Consider the following 27,974-nt stretch of genomic DNA (forward strand, 5'->3'; position numbering starts at 1 on the left):
CCTCGGCAGATTCAAAGCATGCCCTGTACCCCTGGGGGGGCATTGGGCCATCCAGGAGTCCTTTGTCCCTTAAGACCTCCTCACACGTACCTGGTTGGTGGCTTCCTACCCCTTCCCTCCCCCTCTCCCCCCGGGTAAAAGGGCAGGCAACCATGCACTCTGGGAGTTCTGTTGGAGCTGTTGCTGCATTCAGAGGCCTGTGGGCCAGAAAAAACACTCGGGATTGAAACCCTCCATCAGAACCGACTCCTTTCCTTCACCATCACCTAAAAGCTTCTCCATCAGAGGTAACCCTAAAGAGCACACCCTCTTATGGGAGGAAGCTCCATCCCGCAGCCACCAGAGCCCTGGCATGCCTGGACACGTCTCCACGCACCCAGGCGTAACACCCAGCTAGCCAAAAGTGTCTCTGGGCTGAAACACCACAGTTACCGCTAATTGGTTCAGCAGCAACAGCCAGACAAGCCAAGGAATGCCCTGTACAGCAATACTGGTAAAAATACCAATACCCACCCAAACTGTACATGCTTCAGAGGAGAGTTCTGAACTGTAAATGGCCAAACACAGAAGTCACTGCAGGAGTGAGGGCTGGCCCAGAGGCTGTGAGAGCATCACAGCCTGGAAGTTCAGGGATGAATGCCACAGACACAACATCCCGGCAGAGAGGCCACTGTGTCCAGCTCACCCAGAATTACAATATCAGTAGCTGAAGTTCCCTCCTCTGTCAGCCAAGGCAGTCTGGCACATGAAGGGTGTTTTATGCACTCACTAGAAACACACAAGTGAGGGTATGACTTCTCCACATAAAGAATATCCCTCGCTCAAGGGGAATTACTATGTTTTTCTACAAATAGCCTTAACTATTTAAAATATTTGAATATTTATTCTATTTACAATATTGCTGAAGAACATAACAGAAGCCCAGCATGGAACAGAACATCATGGAATGATGCCCACAAAAAGGCATTAAGCTGAGCTCTTGCTACTGTACTACCCCCCTCCCCAGGGATAAGAGGTGTCTGTCTCATGGGCAGCCTTGGGCTGGATGTCACAGCTCCTGAGCACAGTCCCATGTACAGAAGGCCTGAAAACATACATGCAATTTTTCCCATTTCAGACCATAAAATTCACCAGTGCATCTATAGTGAAATACAGTACTGACCAATTTATAAAAGCAGGCATCTGTAGCACACAATAAAGTAACAAAATACTTGTTTATTGGTAACTGCACGTTCTGTCATTTGATTTCCAATCCCCTTCTGTCCCAGAGAAATGCTCAGATCAATCTTACATGAAGAACTGAAAACATTGTTTCCATTTCAAAGAAAGAAATACAAGAAATTTAACATAGTTTAACTAATTTAAGGCCTAGTTAAAATTTGCTCTTTAAAGGACAGGCACTGAAGCCAATGCACATTAGGTACTAAATATTTCCTACACCAGTTTGCTCTGGTGTAGGAAGCAGCCTCTGGTTGCTTTTCTATGTGACAGCTTCCTGTCAAGTACTGGAACAAGGAACTGAAATGGCTAATGTGTCTGAGACTCAGACAGAGGCTGGAGAGCACAGACTCAGGAGGAGGGGCTAAGAAATAGATATTGGGAAGTAACATAAGTTCATTCCAGGGCTGCAGTTTGAACTACTGCCTTGTTTTCCTGGGGGAAAATTAACAGGCAGCTCCAAACCAATCTGAAAGGTACAAAGGCATTTGAATCCCTACTTGCCATGGCTGTTTCTATCCCAGCACTGCCCCTATGTTTCACTATTTGAAAAGGCAGCTAAGTCTTAAAACAGTCACCCACAGCTGCTGACACAAGGGAGCTGAGCAGCCTAGGAAGCATTACAATCACAGAAAGGTTTAGCACCAGGCCCAGCATCCCATCTCAATGGCAGCAGTTCTCAGGGAATGTGGGCTAGAACAGCAGTGGATATACACAATAAGGCCACTTGTTCTTTGGTGTACCTGAACAATGCCTGTTTTGATATGTCAGATTTAAAAGATCAGTATTCAATATATTTAACAGAAAGCACCTAGAGATAACATTCATATATCAAAGCTCTGGATATGATAATAAAATCCATTCAGAGAACAAATCCTCCCCCAAAAACATCTGTGCAAAACATGCACATCTTCCAAACATGATTTATGACAGATTTTAGTAATACAAACCTTCTGTTTGTGCTGGCTTTGATTTTCCAACTAAGGTAATCTACATCAAAATCAACTACAACTCACATAGTTGGGGAGAACTCACATAGTTTTCCCAACAAAAATCTGAGACAGTCAAAGGCAAAGATAAGGCTGATGCAAGACAGAAGAATTCACTAACAGACTCAGCACAGGCAAAACCAACAGGAAATTCACTGTGGTGGAGACAGGAGAACTGTCCTGGTTTCCACAGGGAGCCAAGTGAAAACCTGTGAAAGCCCTTTCTACAAAGGCTGGGTCAGAGAGACCTGGCTGACACCTCAGCATATGCTCCATGGTAAACTTCCAAGTTGCCTCTGTTCAAAGAGTACCATAAAGCTATTGTTTGCATCCACATTTTTACCAGAAAACATACAAGCACTCAACTGGAAGCACCTACACGAAACACCAAGTTGGACTGCCACATGTGAAGAACTAGTTACAGTAATCAGCAAATTACTAAAAGCATTCAAAAGACCTGAATACTTAGGCAGGGGAAGACCACAATCCTTACAAATATATGATTGTTTAGGAGTATAAAAGAAACTTTCAACATATTTTGTCCTTGAATCAGCAATCATGTGCTGCAAGCAAGAAAGGAGAAAAAGAAGCAATAACTGAAGACACTCTGAACCATGTCAGCACTACTTGTTCCAGCGGAACACATTTACAGTCACATGACTGCAAGTCAGCTCATGCTGCATCCCATTGCCCAGGGGAAAGCCCAGCCTACCTGCTGTACTCCAGAATCTTCAAATGCGACCTTCAGGCCCCTTCCCATTCACCATGTTTGACGTGTTGACTCTACGGAAGCCTGATTCTACAAGAGCGTCCTGAGGCACAAGCTAGCTAGTTATGTTCTTACCTAACAGTCTGAGGAACTCACCACTAAGTAGCACTAATTTTTCACAAAGTTACACTAATGTCTGGCTCTGCCACCCACCCAGGCAGGCCAGTACTCACATCTCCCACAAAGCACCCATTCCCTCCCCAGCCTTTCCTCCCAAATCTCCAGATTATCCTTCCTACGTACTCTAACATGACCCTCATTCATCTGCCTAAGAATCTATTCACAAGCAATAGTGTATTAACTGACCTCACCGCCACAGACAAGAGCTTCTCCATTAGGGACAGTGACATGATGACCCTAATAGAATGCAATGCTGGATTTCCCCCCTGGTGGATTGAGGACTTTGTTGTGTGAGCGTGGCCTTGGTCCTAGTCGGGGCTCATGATTGTCCATCTTGGGTTCTGGCTCCTTGCATTGCTCCTCTTTGCCCAGAGCTTTTTTCTCGCCTCCGTCTTCCAGGTGTGGTTTGGTATTTTCTGTAGCTACGTTAAAGAAAACATAATAGATCATCAGATCTCTCACTATTCTGTAGTGAACAAAGTGCCTCATCCTCTGTCGCTGCATTTTTCCCACATCTCCCATCCACAGCACACCCAGGTTTCTCATTACCTGGTCATTTTTCCTGAAGGAAACATGTAGTAAGAAAAGAATTTCACTTTTCACAATTATTCCTCTCTTCTTTCAGCAATCTTTCTAATATTTCATATCCTTTCTAAGGATATAAAGACTGAGCAATACACCTTCAGAATTATTTTGGCAGTTGCAGGCAACTAAGAGATACAACGTACCAAACAATCTTTTCATACTGAGCTTGAAAGCAGGGATCCCATAATTCTTTAACAGTTAGTTGAGCAATAATAAATTTTGTCAGTCAGCTATTTATTATTTACAACTACAGAAAGCCAAAATTAGCCATTTGAAGGAGATGGCAAGAGAGGAAGTGGTAATCTGATGTTTTGCCATATACAGATTCCATACATATTTGTATATACACACACATGGTATCAAGCAAAGTCTAAACACAGAGACACAGAGTATCACAACTCACGCCTGTGCTCTCCTCAGTAAGAGGAAGAGAACCATTTCTCTGAGACAAACAATTAGATTTCTGACTAAACTTTTCAGTCATATTATCCTAAAAACATGAGACTAGGCTAATGTTTAAGCAGAAGGACAAGAAACTTCCTCATAGCTTATCTTCCCAACGGGAACAAAGAAAAGAATTTCTCTTGCTGACCTTCTAGCTTCTTTGGTATTTCCTCTTCTTTTAAGACAATGTGATCCTGCAAAGAAATCAAAAACTATCTTAGTGTATCATTGTTCTCAAACAGCAAGTCTGCCACAAAATCCTTCTGGAAATTTTGCTTCATTTTTAAGTTTATAAATCACTGATCAAATAAAAGCAAGCTGTGTGCAGCCCTTCATCCCTTCCACTTCTACAGAACCCCAAAAGCAGGGGAACAAATCTTCTATGTTATGGCAAGATGCACATCTCAGACAATTCATTAAAACATAGATGAAGAGGCTACATTAAATCATCAAAATGTAAGCACAGCAGTGGTGGGTTAACTGCCAGACAATTTTAGAGGCCTTCCCCAACCTTAAGGATTCATTGATTTTAAGATCAGGAATTACCCTTTTTGTCAAGTACCTGCTATCACACAGGACAAGCTGATACACACAACTATAATACAAACAGCCCTTGAAGACCCTATTTGTATGCAACAATTCCTGTCTTCACCAAGTATCCCAACAGCCAGGTAATAATCAAAACTTTTTAAGACCATTTCCCCAACAATCTGAACTGACTGTTGGAAATACACACCCACACTTCAGAAAAGTGTGTTTTCCCACACATAAAACTCAACTCGCATGTCTTCTTTCCAGCTCACTACCTCCCACAATTCCAATGCTCTAATTAATAACATAAGAAATTCCACAATGGTGTCTTCAATTTAGTCAGGAATTATTGGGAATTAAAGTTACATTTCTAAAAAAGTAGCTAAAAAGAAAGTGCAACCATCCCAATAAAGGGGTACAGAGAAGCAAAGCAAAGCCCTCTCCTACACCAACAGCACTACTCCTGTCAGAACCTAGATCCCAATCTTATTTTTCCTCCTCATCTTTTCATATGGCCCCAGATATTACTCAGAACATGCAAAAAAAAAAAAGCACTCTACCAACACCTCAAATTTAAGGGGAAAAAAACAAAGGCAAGAAAGGTAAATTGGACTGATCCTCTTTTCCTAAGCTTCAGGAAAAACTAGACACATTGTGTTTTCAGCACAATGACAATTTCTGTCCTGGTTCCAGTCAGTGCAGGTTAATTTTTGCAGTAGCCAGTGAGGGCATGGCAGGGACCTGAAGCTTATTCTAGACCACATCATGTGCAGGGTGTGGGGTGAGCAGTGGTGGCTGAGCAGCTGGGGTAGAGCTGTGTTCCATGTGGCAAGCCCCCACGTGTGAACTGTTCATCCTTCCTGTACACTCCATTAGTAATTTTGTTGCTGTTACTGTTCTTTTCTTATCTCATTGCTATTTCCAGTAAATTGTTCATATAGCAACCCATGATTTCACCTTCTACCTCCAATTTCCCCCCAGGGGGGTGGGGGAAGGAGGAGGGGAGCATGAGTGGTGCACGTTTCAGAGTATTTTCAGTGGGAACACTAAACTGGGGAATACCATTCCTAAACCACAGCAGTTTCATAGAATGTTAAATTTCCATGTTATTTGATGTGCCAGAAATATTATCATCCCAATAGCTACTCACTTATTAGTACTTAGAGTAGGGGCAGCAGGTTGTAAATCTGCATATAGGGCACTTAAATACAGTAATTGGTAACATATCCTGCTTTTTCCAAACACAGATGTGGTCATAACTACAAGTAACTATTACACATCCAAGCTTTAAGATCAAAACTCAACTGTATAATCTATGTGTAACAACTCTAACACTATAATAAGAGACACTTTTGTCTATCTTGTACAAATCAAGTACTTGCTGGGCCTAACACCACTGATCTTGAAGTTCAGTTTTTTACTGTTGATCACTGCAAGCCTACTCTGCAGAAGTGCTTTTAAGGTGACTGCAGATACATGTATTTAAGAGAGCTGCAGTGCATAGCCAGGCCTCACAAAGGTTTATGACCGTAGCTCACCAACTTCCCAAGTCTGCATCAAGATCACATCTGCTAAAATGCAGAATAAGGAGAAATATTTTCTCCCTATCCAGCTTAAATGCCTCTTGGCTCTGTCAAGAGCTCCAGTTGTACCTCACTTACAAGAAAGATCAAAGGCTTTTTCCTTTCTTTTTTTTTTGAATGCACATCCATAGTCTAATTAACACTTTCAAAACAAACTGCAGAGATCTGATACACCCAAAATAACAAGTTATCAAAAAGACTTTGGGAATAACTGTCTAACTCAAAGTCACTCCATGCACATTCAGTTCTGTTCTTAGGGAGAGCACAGGCATATGACAGAGCACGACAGGACCCTGGAGCTGCTTGCTGCTTGATCTGACAGCAACAGAAGTAGAAATACCTTGGGCTTGTTCGGGTGTGCTCGCACAATGCTAGGAGAGACAGGAGACCCAAAGATGTCGCTTGTCTTCCCACCAGGTGGATTCAAGCGTGGACGAGGCTGAGCAGAACTGGAGTCCTCAAAAATGCCACTTTCTTTTCCTCCTGCAAGGCAGTTGTTAAGACTTTTTTTCTGGATTAATTTTATCACATTATATTTAAAAAAAAATATAAAAATTGAAGGACTTGTACAACCCTGCTGCCTAGGGACTTAGTCCTATTTGCCTAGTTTAAATCCTTTGTTACAATTCACTCGCAGGTCTCAAATTGAGCAACTGCTGACAACTCTACAATACGAAACGGTTTCCTTTCATAATTTCTTAGAATCTCAATTTGGAAAGAATTAAGACTTGAATAACATGCTAAAAAGTCTGTGAACATGCAAATCACTGAAATATTAATATATCCAGAAGTTTGAAGAGATTTGTTGTTCAAACCTACTCAGTATGTAAGAATGCAACATAAAAAGACAGATCCCAGTGCTCCAGTTTAGGAGCACAAAACCATTCTATGCTGCAATTCAGAGGCCAGTCACAGAGAAAGAGGGGGCAGCTTTTACCTGGAGGGTTTGTTCTTTTTGGAATGTTCTGAGGTTTTTCTGATGCTCCAAAGATATTGGATGCCATCCGGTGTGGCCTGCTTGAAGAAGACACTTCTTCTGTACTCCCAAAGAGATTACTAGAATCTCCCCCTGGGGGTTTCAATACCCTATATCACAGAATAAGAAACAAGATATGAAAGTTCATTTAAAATTTATAGCATTCAAAATATTTGATATCCCCTTCCCATTCTCTCCTTGTATGTAACTATCCTGATTTTAATTTACTTTAGGTAATTCTACTATATCCATGAAGTATCTACTTTTCAAGAGCTGTTTTAATATTCTTAAGTTCAGCACAAATAATGCCAACTTCCTGGTCAATCAGCTTAATCATTAAGGTATCTAGGATTAGGTGGAATGATCCTAACACTGCCACCTACACAAATGGCTACACTATCTGTGGTGTTCCAGAAGTAACAGAGATTATGATGGCTACGATTTTAAAAATAACCATTAGAGAATCAGACTTTGTGCTAAACTGCATATACCAACTTTGAATCTGTGATACAATTCATACCCACTGACTTTTAAATAAAGGCAGACATTTCATAACTACTAAAAAATTTGCTAGTCTCAACCATCAGTTATCATAATAGCTGCTGTAGTTTAGAATGGAGAGACAGAATACCAAGAAGTTAATTATTTAGCAGTCAAGCTGCAAATCCATTAAAACTAAAGCTTTGCACCACAGGATATTAAATGGATCTGCAGAAAAAATTGAGCTTACAGCAGAAATCATCTCACTTCTTGAAAACTTACCAAAAGTCATTTGCGTGTCCTCCAGTAGTAATTCCATAGTTAATGCCTAAGTCTTGTTCAACAGACTACAGGTCCCTCCCCAAAAAGGAACCAAATTACTATTGGGAGTAGAATCAGTGGAAATCAATTGGAAAATTAATTGGAAAATTAACAGAAAAAGCACAGGAAAGAGATTAATACCTAAATATGGCTGAAAGAAGTTCAGCACAAAAAAAAGGCCTAGGAGTGCTGGTGGTCAATGGCTGAACATGAGCTGAGTGTGCCCAGGTGGGCAAGAAGGCCAATGACATCCTGGCCTGTACCAGGACCAGGACAGCAACCTCTGCTGGGCACTGGTGAGGCACCTCAAACCGTGGGGGCAGTTTTGGGGCCATCGTGACCATGAAGACTTTAGGCTGGAGCATATCCATAAAAGAGAATGGAGCTGGGGACAGTTCTGGATGAGGAGCAACTGAGGAGAACCTACTGGCTGTGCACAACTCCCACAGCTGATGGGAGACTGCAGCCAGGGGGATTTGGGCACTAACGCCAGGGATGTAAGGAACAGGACAAGAGGAACAGCCCCAAGCTGTGCCAGGAGAGGGCATACCGGGCATCAGGAGGAATTTCTTCACAGGAAGAGATGTTGAACATTGGAATGGGCTGCCCTGGGCAGTGGTAGAGTCACCATCCCTGGAGGTGCTCACAAAATGACTCAATGTGGCACTTAATGCTCTGGTCTAGTTGACAAGTAATCAAAGGTTGAACTTCAGGATCTCAGAGGCCTTATCCAACCTTAATGATTCTGGGATTCTGTATTAAAAATAATTTTTACAGTTACATCTACCAATTACCCACAGTGTTAGCAGCTGAACAAAGGTAGCAGCTTAATTATACTACTTCTAATCTTAACCCTCGATCTAGAACCTAAAGTAACCTCTGCTTTTAAACCGAGAGAACAGTTATAAATTGCAAGATCTTGATCCCACGCTACTTGAACAATTCAGATATAAATAAATTATTACAACCCTTCCTCTCCCTAGCCCTGTGACAGCAAAATGTCATCACAGGTGAGCTACATCAAGTATAAAATGAGGTACCTCTTGGTGACAAGATCTACTCCAGTTTAAGATTTAATTTCACAAAAGTAGAGATATTTGGCTGCTCTGTCAGAAAATGAGCTTAGTGTGCATTTCAGATCTCAAGATGCAGAATGCAGTTTTAGGCCTTTTAGGGAGGAGAGAAAAGTTCTTCTTTTAGTCTGGAAACAGTTTATATACACAGCACTAGCCTCGGAGGGGCTGCCTTTGCTGGCCAATTTCAATATTTTAATTCTTAGTACAATTGTGGATTTAATACACACTTTTAGCTTAAGGAGTAACTAGAATTGCAGCAGACAGGACAACTCCTTGTCCAAAGCACAGGTTAGATCATACAAAGCTTATTTATTTACAATTTAGTGTCCAATAGACTACAGATCCAACTAGCCTCTGTGCTCTCCATGTATTTTAGAAGACTTAAACCCACAATTAAAGCAGACATTGTATAGGTAAATTATGTATTTCAAACATTCACAATGCCTCACCATGAGGCAGTTTAAGTACTTAAAGCAGGGAGACAAAGAAAAGGGAACTCTACAAATAAGTAGTTTGGGAAGGAGTCTCTGTTAAAGTGGACTCCTCTCACATAAGTGAAATTATTTTTTACTTTACCTATTCTTTCCAGCTATTTTTAAACTGCATTTCGTCCTTCTTGCATTCCAACTACACTAAGTATACCAACAAAGAGACTGAAAGGAAGTAAAAAGCTGTTTATACAGCTGGAGTCTCTTACAGCCCAGATTCATTCAATTTATCACACTGTTTGCTTAACACATGCCTACAAGCATAGGAGGGAATAATAAAATAACTACATTCAGATTCTTTAAAAGAAAAATAGCCAGTCATAAGAATCAAATTACTTCTCATCCTTGTAATGGGTTTTAAGAGCTATTGCAGAAAGAAATTCTAGAGAAAATCCATTTTAAGATTAAAAGTCTTGATAATTCAGTAAAGAAACTTCATCAAAATAAATCCACCAATTAATCTTATACTGTCCTTTCATTTTCAGCTTAGTAGCCACACTATGAAAACCCTACTGCTGAATAATTAACCAGAGGCATCACTGGTGGTACTTACAAGATAGAAATCAGCACAAGTACCTTTTCTGCCAGCACCACACAAAATTATGTCCTGACTCTACATACACAAAGTGGATTTACCATCTCAATTTCAAGAACTTCATAATGCTGGGAACCTTCCTTCCAAGCATTACGTAAACTTTCAGTGTCACCAGGTTAATAAAATTTGAACTAATACAAAGTCAGATAACTAAGTCATTGACAGGAATTACCAAAAATAACCTTGAAGTACAGCAACAAAGTCTGTCAGCTGATGCTAACAAGAGGAGAGGGCTTTGCACTTGCTTCCTCCAACCAAATATGTGGGAGACAACAATTTTCTTTCTGTGTAGCCTCTAGAGCACTGCTGGCCTCCCTGTACTACCACGTACTCGGTTCTAGAGCAGTGAGACATGCGGGTCCCTTACACCAAGTAAGAAAATCAGACTTCACCTGTAAATCCTAGCAAAGGAAAACAGCATGCTAAACTCAGTTAGCCAAGATGAGCTGCTCCAACAGAGTACACAGAAATTTAACATATGTACAGTAACATATGTTAAATTATATGTTACTTCAGTTAAAATAAGTTTTAAAACTTTAGTTTATACTTTATAGTCATTTTAATTTACATCAGTATTATGCCAGTTTATACAGAGACATTTTTGTTTCTTGTAGCCAGGTATGTTGGGTCTTCATTCCTTTGGGAAGGTATTGCTTTATTCTTTCAAATCATGAAAAAACAACCCTTTGTCTTCTACAAAATCTGAATCTGTCTCTCTCTCCCTCCCCTCCAGCAAACCAGAAGTTTGTGAACTCCTCTAAAACAGCTAAATCAAGAGCCCTATTCTGCAAGTTTAAAAGCCCCCACTAATTGCTTTGTTCTCTTCTGGCAGATTTGAAGAATTTTAATTAGTTGTTCTGGTATTTTATTTTTTATATTCCCTACGTTCTAAAGCACTTGAATTTGAATGCCCTTTCCTCATTAAGCCTTTCAGCCAACCTATAGTAGATTTATTCATTACTTCAAGACACCCGCTACATAATTGTTTTTAATCCTGCCTGAAAGTTAAACACTGAAGTTTTACCAGTTTTTAGACTGTTCTAATACAGTAGATAAGTGCTGCATTATATATAAGAGACTGGCAGAAAGCAGGTGTTGAGGTTTGGAACTGCAGGCCCTAAAACCAGACCAGAGGTCCTGGGGTGCTTCTGCTGTGGGATCAATGGAGACTGACGGCTCGTTAACCAGCTCACCCACATACAAACAGCAAGCTGTTTTATGCAACCATGATCTTGAGCCGAAAGCCCCAAGAGCGCTGCAGTGGCCCCGATGGGAGCAGAGGAACATGAGCATTGCATTTCCAAGATGGTTGAATTTGCCATTGTCAGCTCTTTGCAGTGGTTGTGAAACTGCTCATACACGGGACAAATCGAGTGTGCATTAATACACTGCGTCTTTATAGCACAACAGCAGAATGAGACAACTCTGTCCTGTTTTGCTTTTAGAAGCTCTTTGACATGCAGTACCATGTTTTATTTTGAAAAAGCATAACTTGCTTAAAAACACAGAGTGTCATTGTTGAAGTTTGAAAACATAAAACTAGGCAGTTAATTCGATTCAGCAAACTACTTGCTTGCTCTTTCACTGTACATATTTAAAGGATCACTAGAAACACATTTCAATGGACAATTAAGTGAAAGCTTTCACTTAAAATCTTCTTAGTATAATTTATTTCTAACAGTAATACCCCTGTACTATGAAGTTCTCAAAATGCAAACACTTGTTTATAATTTTCTAGGCATGATTTTCAGACTAGGAAGACGTTTTTTCCCCACTTTCACAGCTGCTGGTGGTTGCTGCTGTGATTTTGAATAAGGCTCAGATTTAAATGGAGCAACTTCTATGTACCAAGAACTGCAAAAGGATTTGCATTCTCGCTAAACAAAGCTTTGTTCAGGGAATGAGTAAGCCGTGTCTTCAAACCAGGTACCTTTACCCTTGATGGCACAGGCCATGAGTCGATATAGTAAATGCCTCAGAGACCACGCTGCAAACCCGCTAAGGAAGTTCCTGCGGCGCTGCCACAGTCTCTGGTACAGGCTCCAGCCTGCTCTCAGGCACCACAAACACACCCCGACACGGCAACAGGAGGAAGCTGTATGGCCACCTCTGCTCGCTATTAACTAACACGTTGCAATGGTCTGCCTGGAAACCCAATTTATGCGTTAAACGTAGTTTCAAAATTATTATGAAAACAGACCTCAGAGACTACACCAAGGACAGAGCATCCTCAAAAGTCTTCTAAAACCATGTTACAGCTTGGGCCTACTGGGATACTAGAAAACTTACAGCGTTCTCGGACAATTTCGAAACCCTTCCTCCTTCCCCACGCGACAGCCTCGCACATGGATTAATCACTGCACTCACGCACTGCAGTATTCAGAGTTAACTGCCTTCCTCCAAACAAAGCAATATGTTTCAACTTCGTAGGGCGAAAAACAAGCCGACATCTGTAGGCGTTTGTGCACAGAGAGTAGCTGGGGCCCCTCGCTCCCCGTGAGTAGAAACACGGCGGGAGAAGGTGCTCCCCAGCGCTGGGCCCTTCTCTCCGCGCCAGAGACCCTGCAGGAGCTCTGGGGTCGGGCCGGGAGCGGCAACCGTGGGTGCCCCACCCGGCCCTGGGGCTCTCCCGGCGCGCCCGGGGCAGCACCAACGGGAGCGCAATGCGGCCACTCCCCGCCCAGCCCCCGGGGCGCGGGACAAGCAAACTGAGGGACGGCGAAGGCGCCAGCCGCGCACTAGCTTCTATCCGGCGGTACGGCAGGAAGGGGGCTCCGCTTCCTCCCGCCGCGGCCAAGAGGTCCCTCGGGGGAGCCCGATCTCCTCGGTCAGTACACTATATCCCCGACCCAACCCCCTCGGCCCCTGGAGCCTGCACCTCCCGCGCTCGAACAAAGCCCCGCCAAGGGCTCCGCGACGCCGTACGACTCTTCCCCCCGGCCCGCCCTGCTGAGCGTCCTCCACCGCCCCACCTGGAGCTAGGCTTGGCCGGCTCGGCCTCAGCGCCCTGGAACATGGTGGCACTCAGCAGCTCCGCTCCGCAGCCCCGCTCCAACAGCGCCGCGGAGAGGCCGGCCTCCCCGCCTTGCCCGGCTATTGGCCGATTTAGCTGCCCATCATGACGAGCAGCCTATCGAAGGCAGTTAACTCGCTCGAGATCATGCCTGTTCGGCCAGCCTAGCAGAGGGAGGGAAGCTTAAAGCGACCCGCGTCGGCGCTTATCCTTGATGCCTTCCATTGGCCTTTCTGCCCGTCCGTCAGAGGAAACTGCACAGCCATTGGCTGGAGGAAGGGCGGGGCGAGCAGCGGGAGTATATTTAATGCGACGAGGCGGGATAGGGGTGTGGGCTGTAGTAGTGGAGTGGGTTTTGATTCGTGTTTCGGCCTTCTAGTTGAGACTTTTTGTGAGGGTTTCGCCTCGAAATAGCGGTGCGACGCAGAAAACAGAAGGAAGATCATCGTATGGAATAATCTCAAGGAGGACTTCGTAACCTGCTGCCCTACACAGCGTTTCCGAGTTCGAGGATACCCGAGCGGCACGCCCTGAGCCCCGCCCGCAGCCGCCAGCCCCTCAGGCGCAGAGGGAGCGTTTCAGTGCGGGAGATCGAAGCCGCTCCAGCGAGCGCGGGCGACCCGGGCAAGCGAACAGGACATGGATCGGGAAGGGCGCTGCAGCGCAGGCAGTTTGCTCAGTTTTCTGCTCATCACGGTTGCTGAGAGAACTCAAATATATGGTGCCCGCTCAGCAGGGAACTGAGTCCCCTAAACTCACCAAAAAAGATGCGGTCTCAGACTGAAGTCCCAAAAAAACCATGCAAAAACCCTATATAGCCAACCAGACTTCAGGCTGTAGCCAATGGCTGAGCCTGTCAGTGAATTGTATCAGTGATGGGCGGCTGCATTGAAGCGATACGCGGAATAAATAAACTCCACAAGCAGATGTAGTTATGAAGTGGGTATGAATGTCAGCGCCTGGCACAAGCGAGACAGCTGTCGAGAAAACTTGTGCCCCGAGCCTTGGGCTGTCCTCCATCTTTATTCACAAAGGTGTTCCATATGCAATACATTGCACAACTTTGCTATGCATATTCAACCCCTGGCCCCGCCTGTTCTCGCCTCCCATCGTAATCAGATCCACGCCCTTCTGGGCACGCCTTGTTTGCTGTGGTGGTCGCACGGGGGTCTCTGGTGGTCTCTGAGGCTGAAGATTGTGGTCTTCCTCAGGACTGAACTTTGGAACTTTTCTCCATTGCGCATGCGCTTTTGGTTCCTTGGTGCTTATCTGAGTAATCTGTCGGCCTTGATTAGCTTGGAGACAGAGGGGTTCCTTTATCTGGGCTTTTTGTATCTCTTGGTCTTCTCCAGTATTTTTCTTTATGCAAGAAACTTCAGAAATTTGCATTTTCCTATGCCCTTTGTACCATGGCAGAGGTTTCTTAAGTAAAAAGGTTAAAATTTAACACATAGTTCTACAAGCTAAACTTTAAATACTTAATTCATATTGCTAATTCAAGTGAACTCCAAAAATCTCTATTTCAGCATCAGATAAGACCAAGTGGATGACCTGTCCAGCCTGGTAGTAGAGCTACAAGACAAACTAGAAAGGCTGAGAAGTATTAGAAAATCAGAGAGGGACATAGACTGGTGGGACCATTGCCTTCCTAAGACAGGAGCATCCAACAGAAGGGAGATCCTCTATCCATCCTCCAGCAAAGAGCAGGTACCAGTTGGGAAGTGAGAAGCAAGTGAAGAGCAATCCAAACTCAGGGAAGCAAGCAAAGTTCTTCTTTGCCCACCTTGCTTTTCCCTCGCAATACCCTCACAGGCAAACTCAAGAAAAGTGGGTTGGATGAGTGGACAGTGGGATGGATTGAGAACTGCCTGAATGGCAGATCCCAGAGGCTCATGATCAGTAGTAGAGTAAGGTTGGAGACCTGTCACTAGTGGTGTCCCCCAGGGTTCTCTGCTGGGCTCAGTGTTGTATAACTTCTTTATCAGTGATTGGATGAAAGAGCAGACGTGTCCTCAGCAAGTTCACTGCTGATACAAAGGAGTGGCTGATATTTCAGAGGGTTTTGCAGGCCTTCAGAGGGACCTCAGCAGCTTAGGGAGGTGGGTAGAGAAGAACCTTCTGAAATTCAACAAGGGGAAATGCAGGTCTTGCACCTGTGGAGGAACAGCCCTGGTCACCAGTACAGGCTGGGAGCCAACCCACTGGACAGCAGTGCTGCAGAGTAGGATCTGGGTGTCCTGGTGCATCTGTCCCTGACCAGCTGTGTGCCTTGGGGCCAAAAAGGGCAATATTGTCCAGGGCTTAGAAAGAGTATTGCCAGCAGGTTGAGGGAGATGATCCTGCCCCTCAGCTCCTGGTGAAGCCACATTTGGAGTATTGTGTACACATCTGGGCCCCACAGTACAAGTGAGACATGGAGTGCCTTGATCACTATCAGAGTGCTATTAAGTTGGTCAAGGGTCTGGAGAATCTCTCTAATGAGAAAAGGCTGAGGGAGTTGGACCTGTTGACCTTGAGAAGAGATGGCTGAGAGGGGACCTTATTAATGTGTATGAAATGTGTACCCATCTAAAAGGTGGGTAGTGAGAGGATGGACCAGGCTCTTCTCTTTGGTGTCAGCTAGTAAATCAAGGGGCAAAGGCACCAACTGATGCCCAGGAAGTTCCACGCAAACATGAGGAAGAACTTCTTCACTGTGCAGTGACTGAGCACTGAACAGGGTGCCCAGTGAGGGTGTGGAGTCTCCCTCATTGGAGATATTCCAGAACCATCTGGACACAGCCCTATGCCATGTGCTCTGGGATGACCCTGCTTGAGCAGGGAAATGGGATCAGATGAGCCACTGTGGGCCCTTCCAACATGATCAATTCTGTGACTGTTGTGTGTTGGGCCCTCGTCTGGCCTTGTCAGTGTGCACAGGGGTTTATCAGCACAGCGCTGAGCAGAGTCTGGCTGCTGTGCTCCACCCTGCTCCCTGCACGTGTCCATGGTTTGCTCGCAGCTCTGTGGCTGAAGCATGGCATGGCTGCCACGTGAAAGCCATTGGCTGTCTGGACAACCTGCATTGGGAGGAGATGGTGTAGCTGCACCTGCAGAGCCAGCATTTACATGGCCTTTCTAACCATTTGTCATTGACTGTGACATTACAAGCTAACATTTTCAGCTGAAGGTTTTATTTCACAGCTCTACAGCTGTGCTTTGTCAAGAATTAAACTTAGAGGCATACATTTAGCAGCATAGTGCTGCTTTTGTTTTGAAGGACTGAAAAAACCAAATCAAATAAAGCTAACAAAAAAGCATGAAACATATGTACTATCACTGCAGTATCTTGTTTTGCTAATAACTTTTCAGACTCATTCCTTTTGTTTTTACAGTCTTAAATTTTGGTCATTAAGGGCAAAATTAGCTAAATTGTGAGAAAGATTCAGTTGCAGCTTTGACAGAAGGTGGAAAAGATTTAAAGGTCTTTTATACTGACAAAAGCTCACAACCAGTGGAGGGGTGAAGCTGCACAGAAAGAACTCAAACTTGGTCATAGCCCAATTTTCTCAGTAAACAAGCAGGAGAGATAACTATGCACTTTTTAGATGGGAAGGAAGTATCAAAATAATACTAATAAAACTTATGTTGAGTTTTTTAGAACATTCTTCATTTCTGATCAATTATACACTTGTACTTTCTCAGTGCAACATTAAAGCTGCCTTTTTGTATGTCCTAGACACCAAAATCCTAAAAGTGTACAAAAAGGAGTTAGTTACTGATGTAGATCACAGGAACTTCAGGCCTGGAGCCCAACTTGCCCAAAGCAGGCTGTGCTGGCTCAGCCCACCTTTCTATGGGCTTTAGTTAGTTTTATCTTGGAAAGCTCTGAAGATAGACTACGCAACCCTATCAGGGCTTCCTGTCCTTGAGTGTCCTAGGGTGAAAAGGTGTTTCTGGTAGTGGCTACATAAAACTTGATGGCCTGAATGCAACCTCCACAGCCAAGTCTCTGCCTATCTGAAACTCTGAATAGGAAAAAAAAAAAAATAAAACCCCCAAGGTACATTTTTATTGTACCTTCTTGGTGGTGGTGGTGGTTGGAATTTTTTTGGTGATTGTCTTGTTTGTTATTCTCTCTTTCTCCCCCTTGTTTCTGGTGCCCATGGCCCAAGACAGGCCATTCATGATAACCAGCCCTCTGGTTTGTCACATCTCTGAAGCTCACCATGAGCAGACACTACTGAGAATGGAAGCTATAAAGCAAAAACAACCCTACCAAAATTTTCTCTGATCATGGTGAGAATCATCAAAATTCTGGGATGGGAAATGCCAATGGGAGTTAGGCAACTGATTTCACTGCAATTAAATCACCCTGAAAGACTTGGCCTTATGGAAAAATCTTAACTCCCACCCCCACAAGGCCATGATCATGTAAATAAAGCTTAAATGAAAAAAATCGGAGAGGACATGAACAGCAAGGAACACACTGGACACAAGTTAGACCAAGTATTAGTATGTATTTATGCACAAGAATAAAAACAGCTTTACAAGTTGAATTGGAAATTTAAACAGAAGAAGTTTAACAGCTTTTGTATATTATATTAAATAACCAAAACACCTTTTTCCAAAATTGGTAAAGAATAAATAATATAATTTACAGTATGGTACAAAAAATAATCAGTAAGGACAGGCATTTTGCTTTATACATACACTATATAGGTATATTTATAATCTATAAAACAAATTCACATCTCAAACAAGCCAGAAACCTTAGATGATATGGCTTAACTATTATTAAAAGAAACAGCATTACATTCTGCTGCCAGAACCGTAAGCTCTAAAGCAGTTATCATGTTCAATAATTAATGATAACTTATTGCCGTAGTGCTTGCCATGGTTTCACTTAGGTAACATTTACAACTTGCTGTGAAATTAACAGACTGAAAGGTCTGAAAAGGTTAAAAAAAAGTGCAGTACTTTCCTTATAAATGCATCTGAAGTCTGAGCGTAGAAAACAAAATGCAACTGAATTTCCACTCTGGGATCTGCTGTCAGTAAAAGAGATGTCTTAATAAGTTAGATTTGAATCATGCCATTTAATTCAATTTAAAAATACAGAGGGTGTCAAAAAAAGGCTTAACAATGATATAAGAAAAAATAATTACTATTCCTATGCTTAGTAGATTTAGGGATGCAGTATAAAATGGATTGTATGAGTGATCAGAATGCAACACCCTGTACAAATCTCTGTCAATGTGTGCACACACACCTGGGTGGATCCAGCCTTGGGCTATGGTACTGCTCTGCACCCAGCCCATGGTGATGAGACACCCAACCTTCTGTCATTTACCTTGCCAGCTACTCAGAACTGCCTTATGGTCACTGAGAAGGAGAAGCCTAGAGCAGTTAATCCTAGACCTGGAGACTGTTAGTGTCCCTTAGTCCTCTCCAACACCTCACAGTGCTCTAATGAAGTCAGACATGATACTGTGTGCAATTCAGTGTTACTTGCTTGGATGTCTGCTTAGCCTACATTGTCCCTCATTTAGATTTTGTTACTGTTGTTGGGGAAGCTGAAATAATTAAAATTTGAGTATTACCACCTTCCCGGCCATCTGTGCACCACTATTGTAAAGTACATTCACCTAAAATCTAGAGCTGGTCTGATCAGAAATGTGTTTAAATGGCCTTTCATATAGTAAGGGTAACAGATACTGCATCAATTCAGAATTGCCACAATGATCTTAATTATTCTTAAGTTCTTCCCTTTTCCTCAAAGGGCTTTATTCTTAAAAAGCAGTTTGCAATGCATTACATTTCTGAAATCAAACTCTGCTTCATAATGTCAACTTTTAAGGGGCTGACGCCAAACACTTCTAACCCAACCTTCTGAGTGTTGAACTGATTTCTGTCATTTATACTCTGTTATTACTGGGTGGTTCAAGCCCACTTGCAAAGGTTCAGGGTATTAGAAGTTTTCTGATGTCACGGCATCATCAAGAATAGCCACCTGTTCTGCCTTCATTCTGCAGCTGGGTCCTTCCCCCTGGGTATGCTGAGGCAAGGCAGCTGACAGCTCCTTGTATCGCAGGCAAAAAGCCTTCATGGATTAGGATGAAGTGCTCTGCTCTCCACTCCTGCAGCAGGTACAGCAACACTGGTCTTTATTCTAGGCAACTCCAGAGCCAAACCCAGTGTCATATCCACTGTGTTACCAGCATCAGTAGGGAAGATGAAAAGTTTGTCAAGTTACAAATACACTGGAGACCCTGACGTTACTTTTGCAGTATTTAGAAGTTTAAGAATGAGAGTTCAGATTTCTTTTTAGACAGTACTTGATTAGAATGTAACACATTTCCTCCTGCACGTTCTGTAATCCACAGCCATAGTAGGTGCCTTCTACTTTTGTCCTGCAAATCTGAAGGATTTCTGGAGACACAGCATATAGAATAATCAGCATTAGTAATGGAGGAACCCAAAACCAAGAAGGAACAATCTGGGAAAGTCCAAACCATAACACAGCTAAATTATAAGTAAAACTGAAAAGTTTTAGTGGGCATGACTCTTGAGAGTAACAGGTGTCTTCTCCATACCAAGGCAGAATGCTCAGAACAAAACAGGCCCCAGCATTCATTTCTGTGACAGCCTTCAACTTTTCCTATTCCAGGTTTATGTGATTTTCTGACAATTCGATCAGAATTCTCAAACTAGGCTCTGTGTGCATCAGAAAACTTGTTCAATTTTCTCCTAATGACATAAAACACAAGACCAACTCTGTAGAAGCTAAAAATCATTTGCCTAAAGCAGAGTGAAGGGACTGGGCAAACAGCATTCAGTGCACTGTGAGCAAGTTACAATAGACTCCTAGTCAAAGAAATGCCTCCTATGAGCAGCTAAAGGCAGGCAGAACTACATCCACCAAGTATAGTGTGAGGAAGGAAAGAAAATGAACCCATGATAACAGCCTATGGGATGGAGAAGGTTTGTTTGTTCATTATTAATACAAAGTTGAGGTGTATACAGGAGCAGCCCCTTGGAAAAGTTCAGATCTACTCACACCAGCCAAGGAATATCCTCTAACTGGAGAAGCAGACAAGTGCTGAGGAGAGGAGAGGAGAGGATTAACTATTAACTTGCTATCCTGTTGAACCTCCTGGAATCAGTATCTGGGTTTTTCCTACAGTAAAACAGAACATTAAATGCACAGGGATTTCAAAGAGGGAGTGCCAGATCCACTCATGCCTGGGAGTGACTGTAATGAAGAATGATGGCGAGGTACTACAGAGCACCCAGAGTTCACAGAAGAAAGAGGAAGCAGGGAAGGACTAAGGGATTAAGCTAGGACTTGACACTTCCCTTCATAACACAAAACTGATCTCAACTGCTTTAGCATTAACCTAGTATTTGTTCCTACACATTACCATATTCTTTCTTATTTCCTCTCCCAGGTAAATCCTCAGTTTTTGTGAAGATGGCAATATTTACATGTTTCCAGCAAAGCCAAGACTAATTATGACAGAGTTTTCCTAGCATAAGCTCTTTTGCCCTGTTTCCAGACCTAAAAAGCAACTGTTCTTCAGGGAGAGCAATAAAGCACTCCTTCACTCACAGGGTGAACTGTGTAATGTGCTGAAGAATCTCAAAGGTTAAGAATATGAGTGCAGTCAGGTGATGATGATGATTGTGATGTGATGGGGTTTAAAAGTAGGGGATCCAAGCAGCATGGGAGGAGGGCAGATCAGAGCTTCCCTACCAAACAAGCAAGCAGGTGTGAGCCCCACTGGAATGGTCAAAGAGCCAAAGGAACGGAGTGGTCTGTAAGAACATAGCATCGAGGAGTGGCAGTGCCCTGAACAGAGTGCAAGAACTTCAGTTTGACTGAATGGTAAGAAAGCTGCCAACTAGGATGTGTCAAGATACACAATGGTTCCCCTACCCACACCTACCCTATCCTCCACAGCTTTCATGGGGATCAGAAGGCATGGCATTTTGATCACTACGCAAACAATAATTCATAAACAGGAGCTTGTGGCAATCCCATCCCTACTTGAGCTGCTTGCTTAGGCTATTCCAAAGTACAAGTCCAGGACTGTCCCACAAACCTGCAATCTTACATTGCTGATGCAGGGACACACTATCTTCTGTAACGTTATTCCATGTTCTGTTGTTGCCAGCATATTGCACATTCCAGGACTTGCAAGTATTTCTTGAGACCTTTGAAACCAATGCTTCTCTGTCAGAAAGAAGCACACAGGACAGGGACAACTCAGACTCAGCTGCACCCTCATCAAGTTCCAGCTCTGCAAGCTCCAACTTAGCTGAACAGTCTGCACCAGCCTGCTGGTCATTTCCTTACTGTGACAGATCCCCAGTTGGGGGGCCACCACCTCCTCCATCAAACAGGATCTCCCTGCGAGTGGGCTCAGGTATGGACAGCTCCTGGGCAAGGTCATTAAAGCGAGATATGTAATCTATGCTGTTCTCATTCATCATGCAAGCCAGCTGGGAATCCACCACCTGGAAGAGACAAGGAGAGAAGAGATGAGCTACATGTCAGTGGCAATTTCATGGAATAACTGAGGTTGGAAGGGACATCCTGAGAGCATTTTATCCAACCATCTCACTTGAGCAGGGTCAGCTTAGAACAGGCTGCCCTGGATCTTGGCAGGTGTTGAATTATCCCCATGCACAGACATTCCAAAACTCTCTGGGTATCCTGTTTCCATGCCTGATTACCTCAAAACAGATCTCTTGTCTTCAGGTGGAATTTATTGTGTTTCAAATTTTGCTTGCAGCCTCTCATTCTGAGAAGTGTCTGGCTCCCTCAGCTTCCTTCCCAGCCTCTCCTCATATGAAAGAGACACTTTATCTCACTTGACCTGAGTTAGAGAACAGCTCTTCTCATCCACAACTAAATGGAAGCTTCTAAAAAGCCTAACCACCTATAGTCTCAATGGATCTTACCTGCTCCAATTTAGCATTAAGGTGCACAGGTAGATGATCTAAAGATATTACCTCTGCCACAAGAGCTGCTCACCTGTGCATAACGTGGAGGCTTACCTCATTTTCTTCTAAAGGGAGTTGGTAATACTGAGGGCTCCAATGTCATTTCAGAACACACCTTGACAACTTCTTACCACCAAGCAAACAGAATCTTCATATTTATGCGAGAAGTGGATCTGTGTTTCAGGTCTGAAGCTGCCAATGTCACACTAAATCAGCATAAGCTTGCTGCAGCTCCTGGTTACATGGTCTGTACAGAACCTCCTTATCCAAATCCAAAGGGGAGTAGAGAAATGACACATTCCTTCCATAAGGGAAAGTCCCCAAGAAATTACAAGTTATGTGATGTTGTAATGAGTTTAATAACTAAACTGTGGGATAACTGAGACTGGAAGGGATCTGAACAGGCCTCTAATTCAACCACCTGCTCAAAGCAGATTCACCAATAAGGACAGACCAGCTCACTCGGAGCTTTATTGATGTGAGCCCTGGAAAGCTCTGAAGACAGTCACAGCATAACATTTCTGGGAAACTTGTCTCCTTGCCTGCCTATTGTCGAAGTGAAGTTTTTCTATAGATAAAGCAGAACCTTTCTCAGTTCAGCTTTTGCTTGTTTCTCCCACCTCCCATCACCATTTTGTAAAGGGCTTGCTACATCTTCTAATGACCCTACTGCAGGCATTGGCAGGCAGCAGGGCCCCTCCCATCCTGAAGCAATTTCTATGCTGAACAAGCCTAGACATCACCCTTTCTTCACCACCTGATTCTCCTGGTAAACCTCAGCTGAGCTTGCTCTGGTTAAACTCTCTCTCCTATATACTGGGTATTCAAAACTGGTGACAATATTCTAGGCATGATCTCACAGCGGATAGACACCACTGTGTAATGTGCTGAAGAATCTCAAAGGTTAAGAATATGAGTGCAGTCAGGTGATGATGATGATTGTGATGTGATGGGGTTTAAAAGTAGGGGATCCAAGCAGCATGGGAGGAGGGCAGAGTAGAGCAGGTTAATAATAATTTTGTTCAATATCCTGGCCATGCTCCTGTTAAAAACAGCTCATGAGATCATTTACCTTTGGTTCCATACTTTTGGTTCCACATCTTTGGACCCACCCTGGATCACGCTCAGCTCACGTCTGAGGTACAGCAGAGATGCTTCCCAGGCAGCAAATACCCAGCTGATACTGCTGTGGGGTTATTCCTTAGTCCCTTCCTAGGGCAGGACTTTGCATTTTCCTTGCTAAGCTGCATAATGTTCCTGCAGCTCATTCTTCCTGTCTGTACCTCTGAAAGGGAGCTCTGTCCTTGAGTGTGTCACAGCCTTAAAAACTGCTGGGCTTCATTCTACCCATTCAGAAGAGTTCAAAACAAAGGGATACCTCTGCCAACACAGACAAGTAATTCAGCAGGACAGAACCTTCTTCCATCCTCTCAAGTGACTTGTTATTAGCCATGTCCTACTTCCTTCTGGACCTATCTATTTTTTCCTACCAGGTTTCCAACTGTATTGTAGCTGCATCATTATTAATCTTGCTCTTATCTTTGGCACTTTCAGTTCTTGCTCTACAAAGCAGGACACACACAACAGAATGATTGAATCTTTCTCTGTCAGAACAAAGGTATATCCAACAGATGAATATGACCTCCCTCAGCAAAAAGAACCTGGGTTGAAGGCACTTACAGCAGCTTCTCACGGGTAATTGCCCTCAGATAATTTTACATCTTTCTGTTATGACTGTAATTCTTCTCTACTGAGCTGAAGTGCAGGCATCAAAACCCCTCTGCATTTGAAGTATCTCAGGAAGGTCTGAGGTTCAGTACCCAGTAACTGTAACTTCCAGCACTGCAAGAGGAAGCAGACTCTGAGTGCAATTTGCTGACATACCTCTGCCACGTCTGCCAGGGACCGCGACACAAAGGAGTCCCGTGAGTTTCCATCCAGCAGGCTGGGTCCCAGTAAGGAGGTGCCACTGGTGTTCCCAGCTGGAGTCGGTAACATTTTTCGTCCCTTCTCTGGGGAGATGAAACTTGCTACAAAGAAAAGGCACATCAGTAAGTCACTGCACTGAGTGTTCTTAACTGGGAGGATAAAAAAGAAGGGCAAGGAAATTCAAAATGGAGGACAGATATCCATTTCTTCCATCTTTTAAAAATTATGTGTTGCCAGCATTGATACCACACTGCTAAGAGTAAGAAGACTTATTACAGTGGCTCCATGAATTATTAATTAAAAAAAAACTCTCAACAACTAAACCTCAACCAAACCCAGTGAGTGATCTCATGTCTTTGAAATAGTACTTATCAAGCACACAACAAAGTCTGTTCTTCCACCAGCAGAGCCAAAGACATCTGTTCATTTTGGCACAACAGTCCAAATGTCTCACCCTAACTGATGAGTCAGGCTCCAAACAGACTACATGGAACTGCCAAGGAATTACTTGTCCCAAGCTATGGGCCCCAATCTAGCAATAGGATCTTTTCAGGAACAGACTTGTAAAGAGAGAGAAAATGTACTCAAGGCAACACCATGGAAATGAAAGCAAGAAGTATTTGGAATAATTCCACAAATGTCCTACTGGGTTTACAATTTTTCAAAGGATTCACTTCTGTTAAACAATGTTGGGGGGTTTTTTTGTTAACAGGAAAACGTTTTTTGGTTGCACTTCTCTGTATCTGGACACTTACAGAACAAGCTGCTGAGGGAGGAGTCTGTGGAGTCATTGGGGTACCACTGGGGATCATGGGTGGGAGATGCAATCCAGTTCTGCTGAGGACTACTGGATGGGGATGGAAGACTTTTGGAGCTGTCACTGCCATTCAGCTTTGCAGGAGAGAGAGAAACACCTTCACCTGTAAGCCGACGTCGGGGATCACGAATTCAGTCAATATGGTAAAATTACAGGACACTGCAACAATTTTTGTTTAGAAAGGAAAAAAAACCCAAAAAACAACAATAACCTCCCCCTGGCCCATATCTGCTAGAAAATAAAGGTCGGGCACAGAATTTTATTTCCAACAGATATCTGGAAACAAACAAACAAACAAAAAACAAACCCACAAAAACCTCATAACCCAAGAACTCCTTTCTGGAAAAGTTTCTGCTGCGATGTAAGATGTCAGGAATTTTTTTAAAGTTGATAGGCAGACTTTAGCTAGTCTTAGACTTACTGTATTGACCAGAGCTAATGGCTATTTCAATGATGGAATCACTGATCTGAGTGGCAGGTTCGCCTTGGGAAAGCACATCCTCAGGTGGTCCAGGCAGGGAAATATCCAAGAGAGCAGAAACATTGGGAGGAGAGAGCCGAGTACTGGAAGCTTCCGATGAGGGAAGAGGAGGAGTGGACAGACCATTCTGGAGAGAAGTCTTGGCCAGTTCTGGCATAGAAAGCACTGATGCACCCTGTTACAAAAAATGAATTAGGTGTTCATAAATTTATTAAGAACTCAGGAAACTAAAAAGGCACATTTTGACTCCTGAGTATCAGATTAAAACCAGATTTCTAAGGGAAAAAATCCAGTAGATATTATGCCTAAATTAGAGGAATATACTATTTATATAATAAATCTGTATTATTTTAATGAAAAGTACCTGCAAGCATAAACAAATATGCTTCAGCCCATATCTTGCCAAATAATCTGAAAAAATATGAATCTGTAACATTCCAAAGACAGCCTACATAACAGAACAAGCATAATCTTAAAATTAACATAATTTTGATATATCTACAAAACAGCTCCAAATAAATATGTATTAATTAGACTTTGCGTAGGCAAAACCCTTTAACTTCTGGAAGAGAATACATATATTTTAAACTGGTAACTCACATTTATTCACTTTTTACAGCCAGACTTTCCAAAATTCAACTGATCTTTAAGGAGTCTCATTACCAGTACCTCATAGTAGAACTATAACTTTTTTTTTGATGCAGTGTATACACAGCTGTCGTAACAGCAAGAACCAGAATCCAAGGCCCCATTACCACAATAAATGCCTCATAGGTTCATGTCCTAACATCTTAAAATATCCTTATCTCCTTTATGCTCTCCAATCAAACTAATTTTTTCACACGCAGGCATCACAGTGAGCATGGAAAGTGCTTCCACTGAAGAAAAGAAGAGACTGTATTCTGAGGCCTAAAAATCCAGCACCAGGTCCTGGATCCCAGTGGAGAAAGAGTCTGGGGACAGGATGAAAACACTCCTACAATAGTGCCATCACAGTTACTCTTTAAGTATCTGTCTGTGTCTCACTGGGTCCTGTACAATGAACAGTGAATTTCTGGAAAGGATGCTGACATTACAATCACAATTTTAGTCCTAATAGTTCTCCTTTAGCTACATGGAGGCAGCAGGACTGCAAACTGCTGAAATGAACCCTTGTGATGTCTAAAATACGCACATAGATATAGCAGAGTGATTATAAACTCCTCCACTCTATTAAGAGATATGTAAAGCTTGTTTGTCCCTCACAGGTCAGGGACTGTCAGCATCACTTTGATTTTAGGGAATGGCACACACACATATTTAAGCAGCTTTCCTAAATTTCTTTAAACTTCTTCAGATGCTAAGGATTTCATTTCCACTAGAAACCAGTGGTGCACAATTACCTGGGAGTACAGAGTTTTAACCAGCAATACCAGTGGTATTTTCACAGAACATTACCCATTCCAGAGCACTGTTCCCTCAGCACACACCGTACCTGGAAGTCATCGTGCTCGGGCCGGGTGGGCAGGCTGATGTACGGAACCCGGCACGCTGGGCCTGAGTCCTGCAAGCACAACAGAAACCACGTGAGTGACCAGCTGGGGAGGGAAGAGATAAAGGCCTATTACCATTCATCTGTGCTCTTCATATATCTCATGTCTTTCAAAATGGTACATCAACTCCCTCAGAACATGACATGAACTAACTAATATGTCTGGGTCTCAAAGAAAGAAACAGCAAGGAGAAATTACAGTTTCCATTCCAAATACAATCCCAAAAAGTCCATGTTTTGCCCCAGATTCCCTCCTGAATTTCTGAAATGCCATCATTTTTTTTCAAGCGAGATTTCTGGATTGCCAAGTTCAATGCTCTACCAGCTGCAACCCATTTTACAGGAAGGAAATTCATTCAATGAGATGATGCTTTGATCCCTCGACCCCAAATACATAGTACACAACACAGACTGGGTCTGCCATGACAGCAGTGTCTAACAGCAAGCCCCAGGAGAAAGCTCACTGAGGAATCATAATAATACAGCTTTCTTATAAAATGAAAGAACAAGACGTTAAGCACTTGAAAAAAGCTTGTTTAAGAGCCTCTGACCTCCACAGTGGTGATGGAGCCTCCATTCTGATGTGCTGCTGCTGGCTCCTGCCCTGTCACTACTGTGGGCACTGCATCCGGTGACAATGGAGACACACCTGGCAAACCATCTGCATCCAGGACAGGCATGGGACTACCAGGGATAATGCCAGCACTTTTAGCTGCCAAGTCAATAGCACCTTGGGTGAGACAAAACACCAAAAAACATATTGCAAGCTTCTTCTTCACTTTGTTATGATTCTCTAAAAGATGATTTTTTTAAACTTACCCAGAGTCAAAATTGCGCCTATGTAAAAAAGCGGCAATGGTAATGATCTGATCATCTGGGTCAGCTGCTTCTCTGCACCAAGTGTAACGCTGCTTCTAGCTAAAATGTTTAACTTTTCTGCCCTGTTCCAACCTCTTACTAGGTATATCAAGATAGCTGAGAAACATCCCAGTTCCCCTTCCATTCTTCTATTTTTTTTTCTTTTTGTCCTCCAAATTGCT

General features: G+C 43.1%; 2 protein-coding genes across 3 annotated transcripts in view; both read right to left on the reverse strand.

The window, feature by feature from the left end:
• Positions 1 to 485: 485 nt before the first annotated feature.
• On the reverse strand, positions 486 to 13,210 carry JPT2 (Jupiter microtubule associated homolog 2). The gene is made up of 5 exons (XM_054270823.1): positions 13,148 to 13,210; positions 7,177 to 7,325; positions 6,580 to 6,722; positions 4,274 to 4,319; positions 486 to 3,518 (listed from the first exon to the last, which is right to left on the reverse strand). The coding sequence occupies exons 1-5, from the start codon at positions 13,189 to 13,191 to the stop codon at positions 3,334 to 3,336; spliced, it is 567 nt and encodes a 188-aa protein (XP_054126798.1). The 5' UTR covers positions 13,192 to 13,210; the 3' UTR covers positions 486 to 3,333.
• Positions 13,211 to 20,282: 7,072 nt separating this feature from the next.
• CRAMP1 (cramped chromatin regulator homolog 1) overlaps positions 20,283 to 27,974 on the reverse strand; it is a 46,354-nt gene continuing 38,662 nt past the window's right edge. For both annotated transcript variants that reach the window (XM_054270922.1, XM_054270921.1), the window contains exons 16-21: positions 27,486 to 27,664; positions 26,878 to 26,946; positions 25,344 to 25,578; positions 24,861 to 25,025; positions 24,061 to 24,206; positions 20,283 to 21,687 (exon numbers count right to left, since the gene is read on the reverse strand). In XM_054270922.1, coding sequence (XP_054126897.1) covers positions 21,523 to 21,687; positions 24,061 to 24,206; positions 24,861 to 25,025; positions 25,344 to 25,578; positions 26,878 to 26,946; positions 27,486 to 27,664 — 959 coding nt within the window. In that variant the 3' untranslated portion in view covers positions 20,283 to 21,522. The remainder of the gene's footprint in view (positions 21,688 to 24,060; positions 24,207 to 24,860; positions 25,026 to 25,343; positions 25,579 to 26,877; positions 26,947 to 27,485; positions 27,665 to 27,974) is intronic.

Source organism: Melozone crissalis, unplaced genomic scaffold, assembly GCF_028551555.1.
Source record: "Melozone crissalis strain CALT ecotype California unplaced genomic scaffold, PUWL_Pcris_2 ptg000012l_1, whole genome shotgun sequence".
In the NCBI taxonomy this organism is placed as follows: domain Eukaryota; kingdom Metazoa; phylum Chordata; class Aves; order Passeriformes; family Passerellidae; genus Melozone; species Melozone crissalis.

Bases quoted from the DNA above. Each gene is read 5' to 3' on its own strand.
- JPT2 (XM_054270823.1), bottom strand. From the start codon at position 13,191: ATGTTCCAGGGCGCTGAGGCCGAGCCGGCCAAGCCTAGCTCCAG. The intron at 7,326-13,147 runs GTGGGGCGGTGG...TCTGTGATATAG, and splicing joins CCGGCCAAGCCTAGCTCCAG to GGTATTGAAACCCCCAGGGG. The intron at 6,723-7,176 runs GTAAAAGCTGCC...ACTGCCTTGCAG, and splicing joins AAAAAGAACAAACCCTCCAG to GAGGAAAAGAAAGTGGCATT.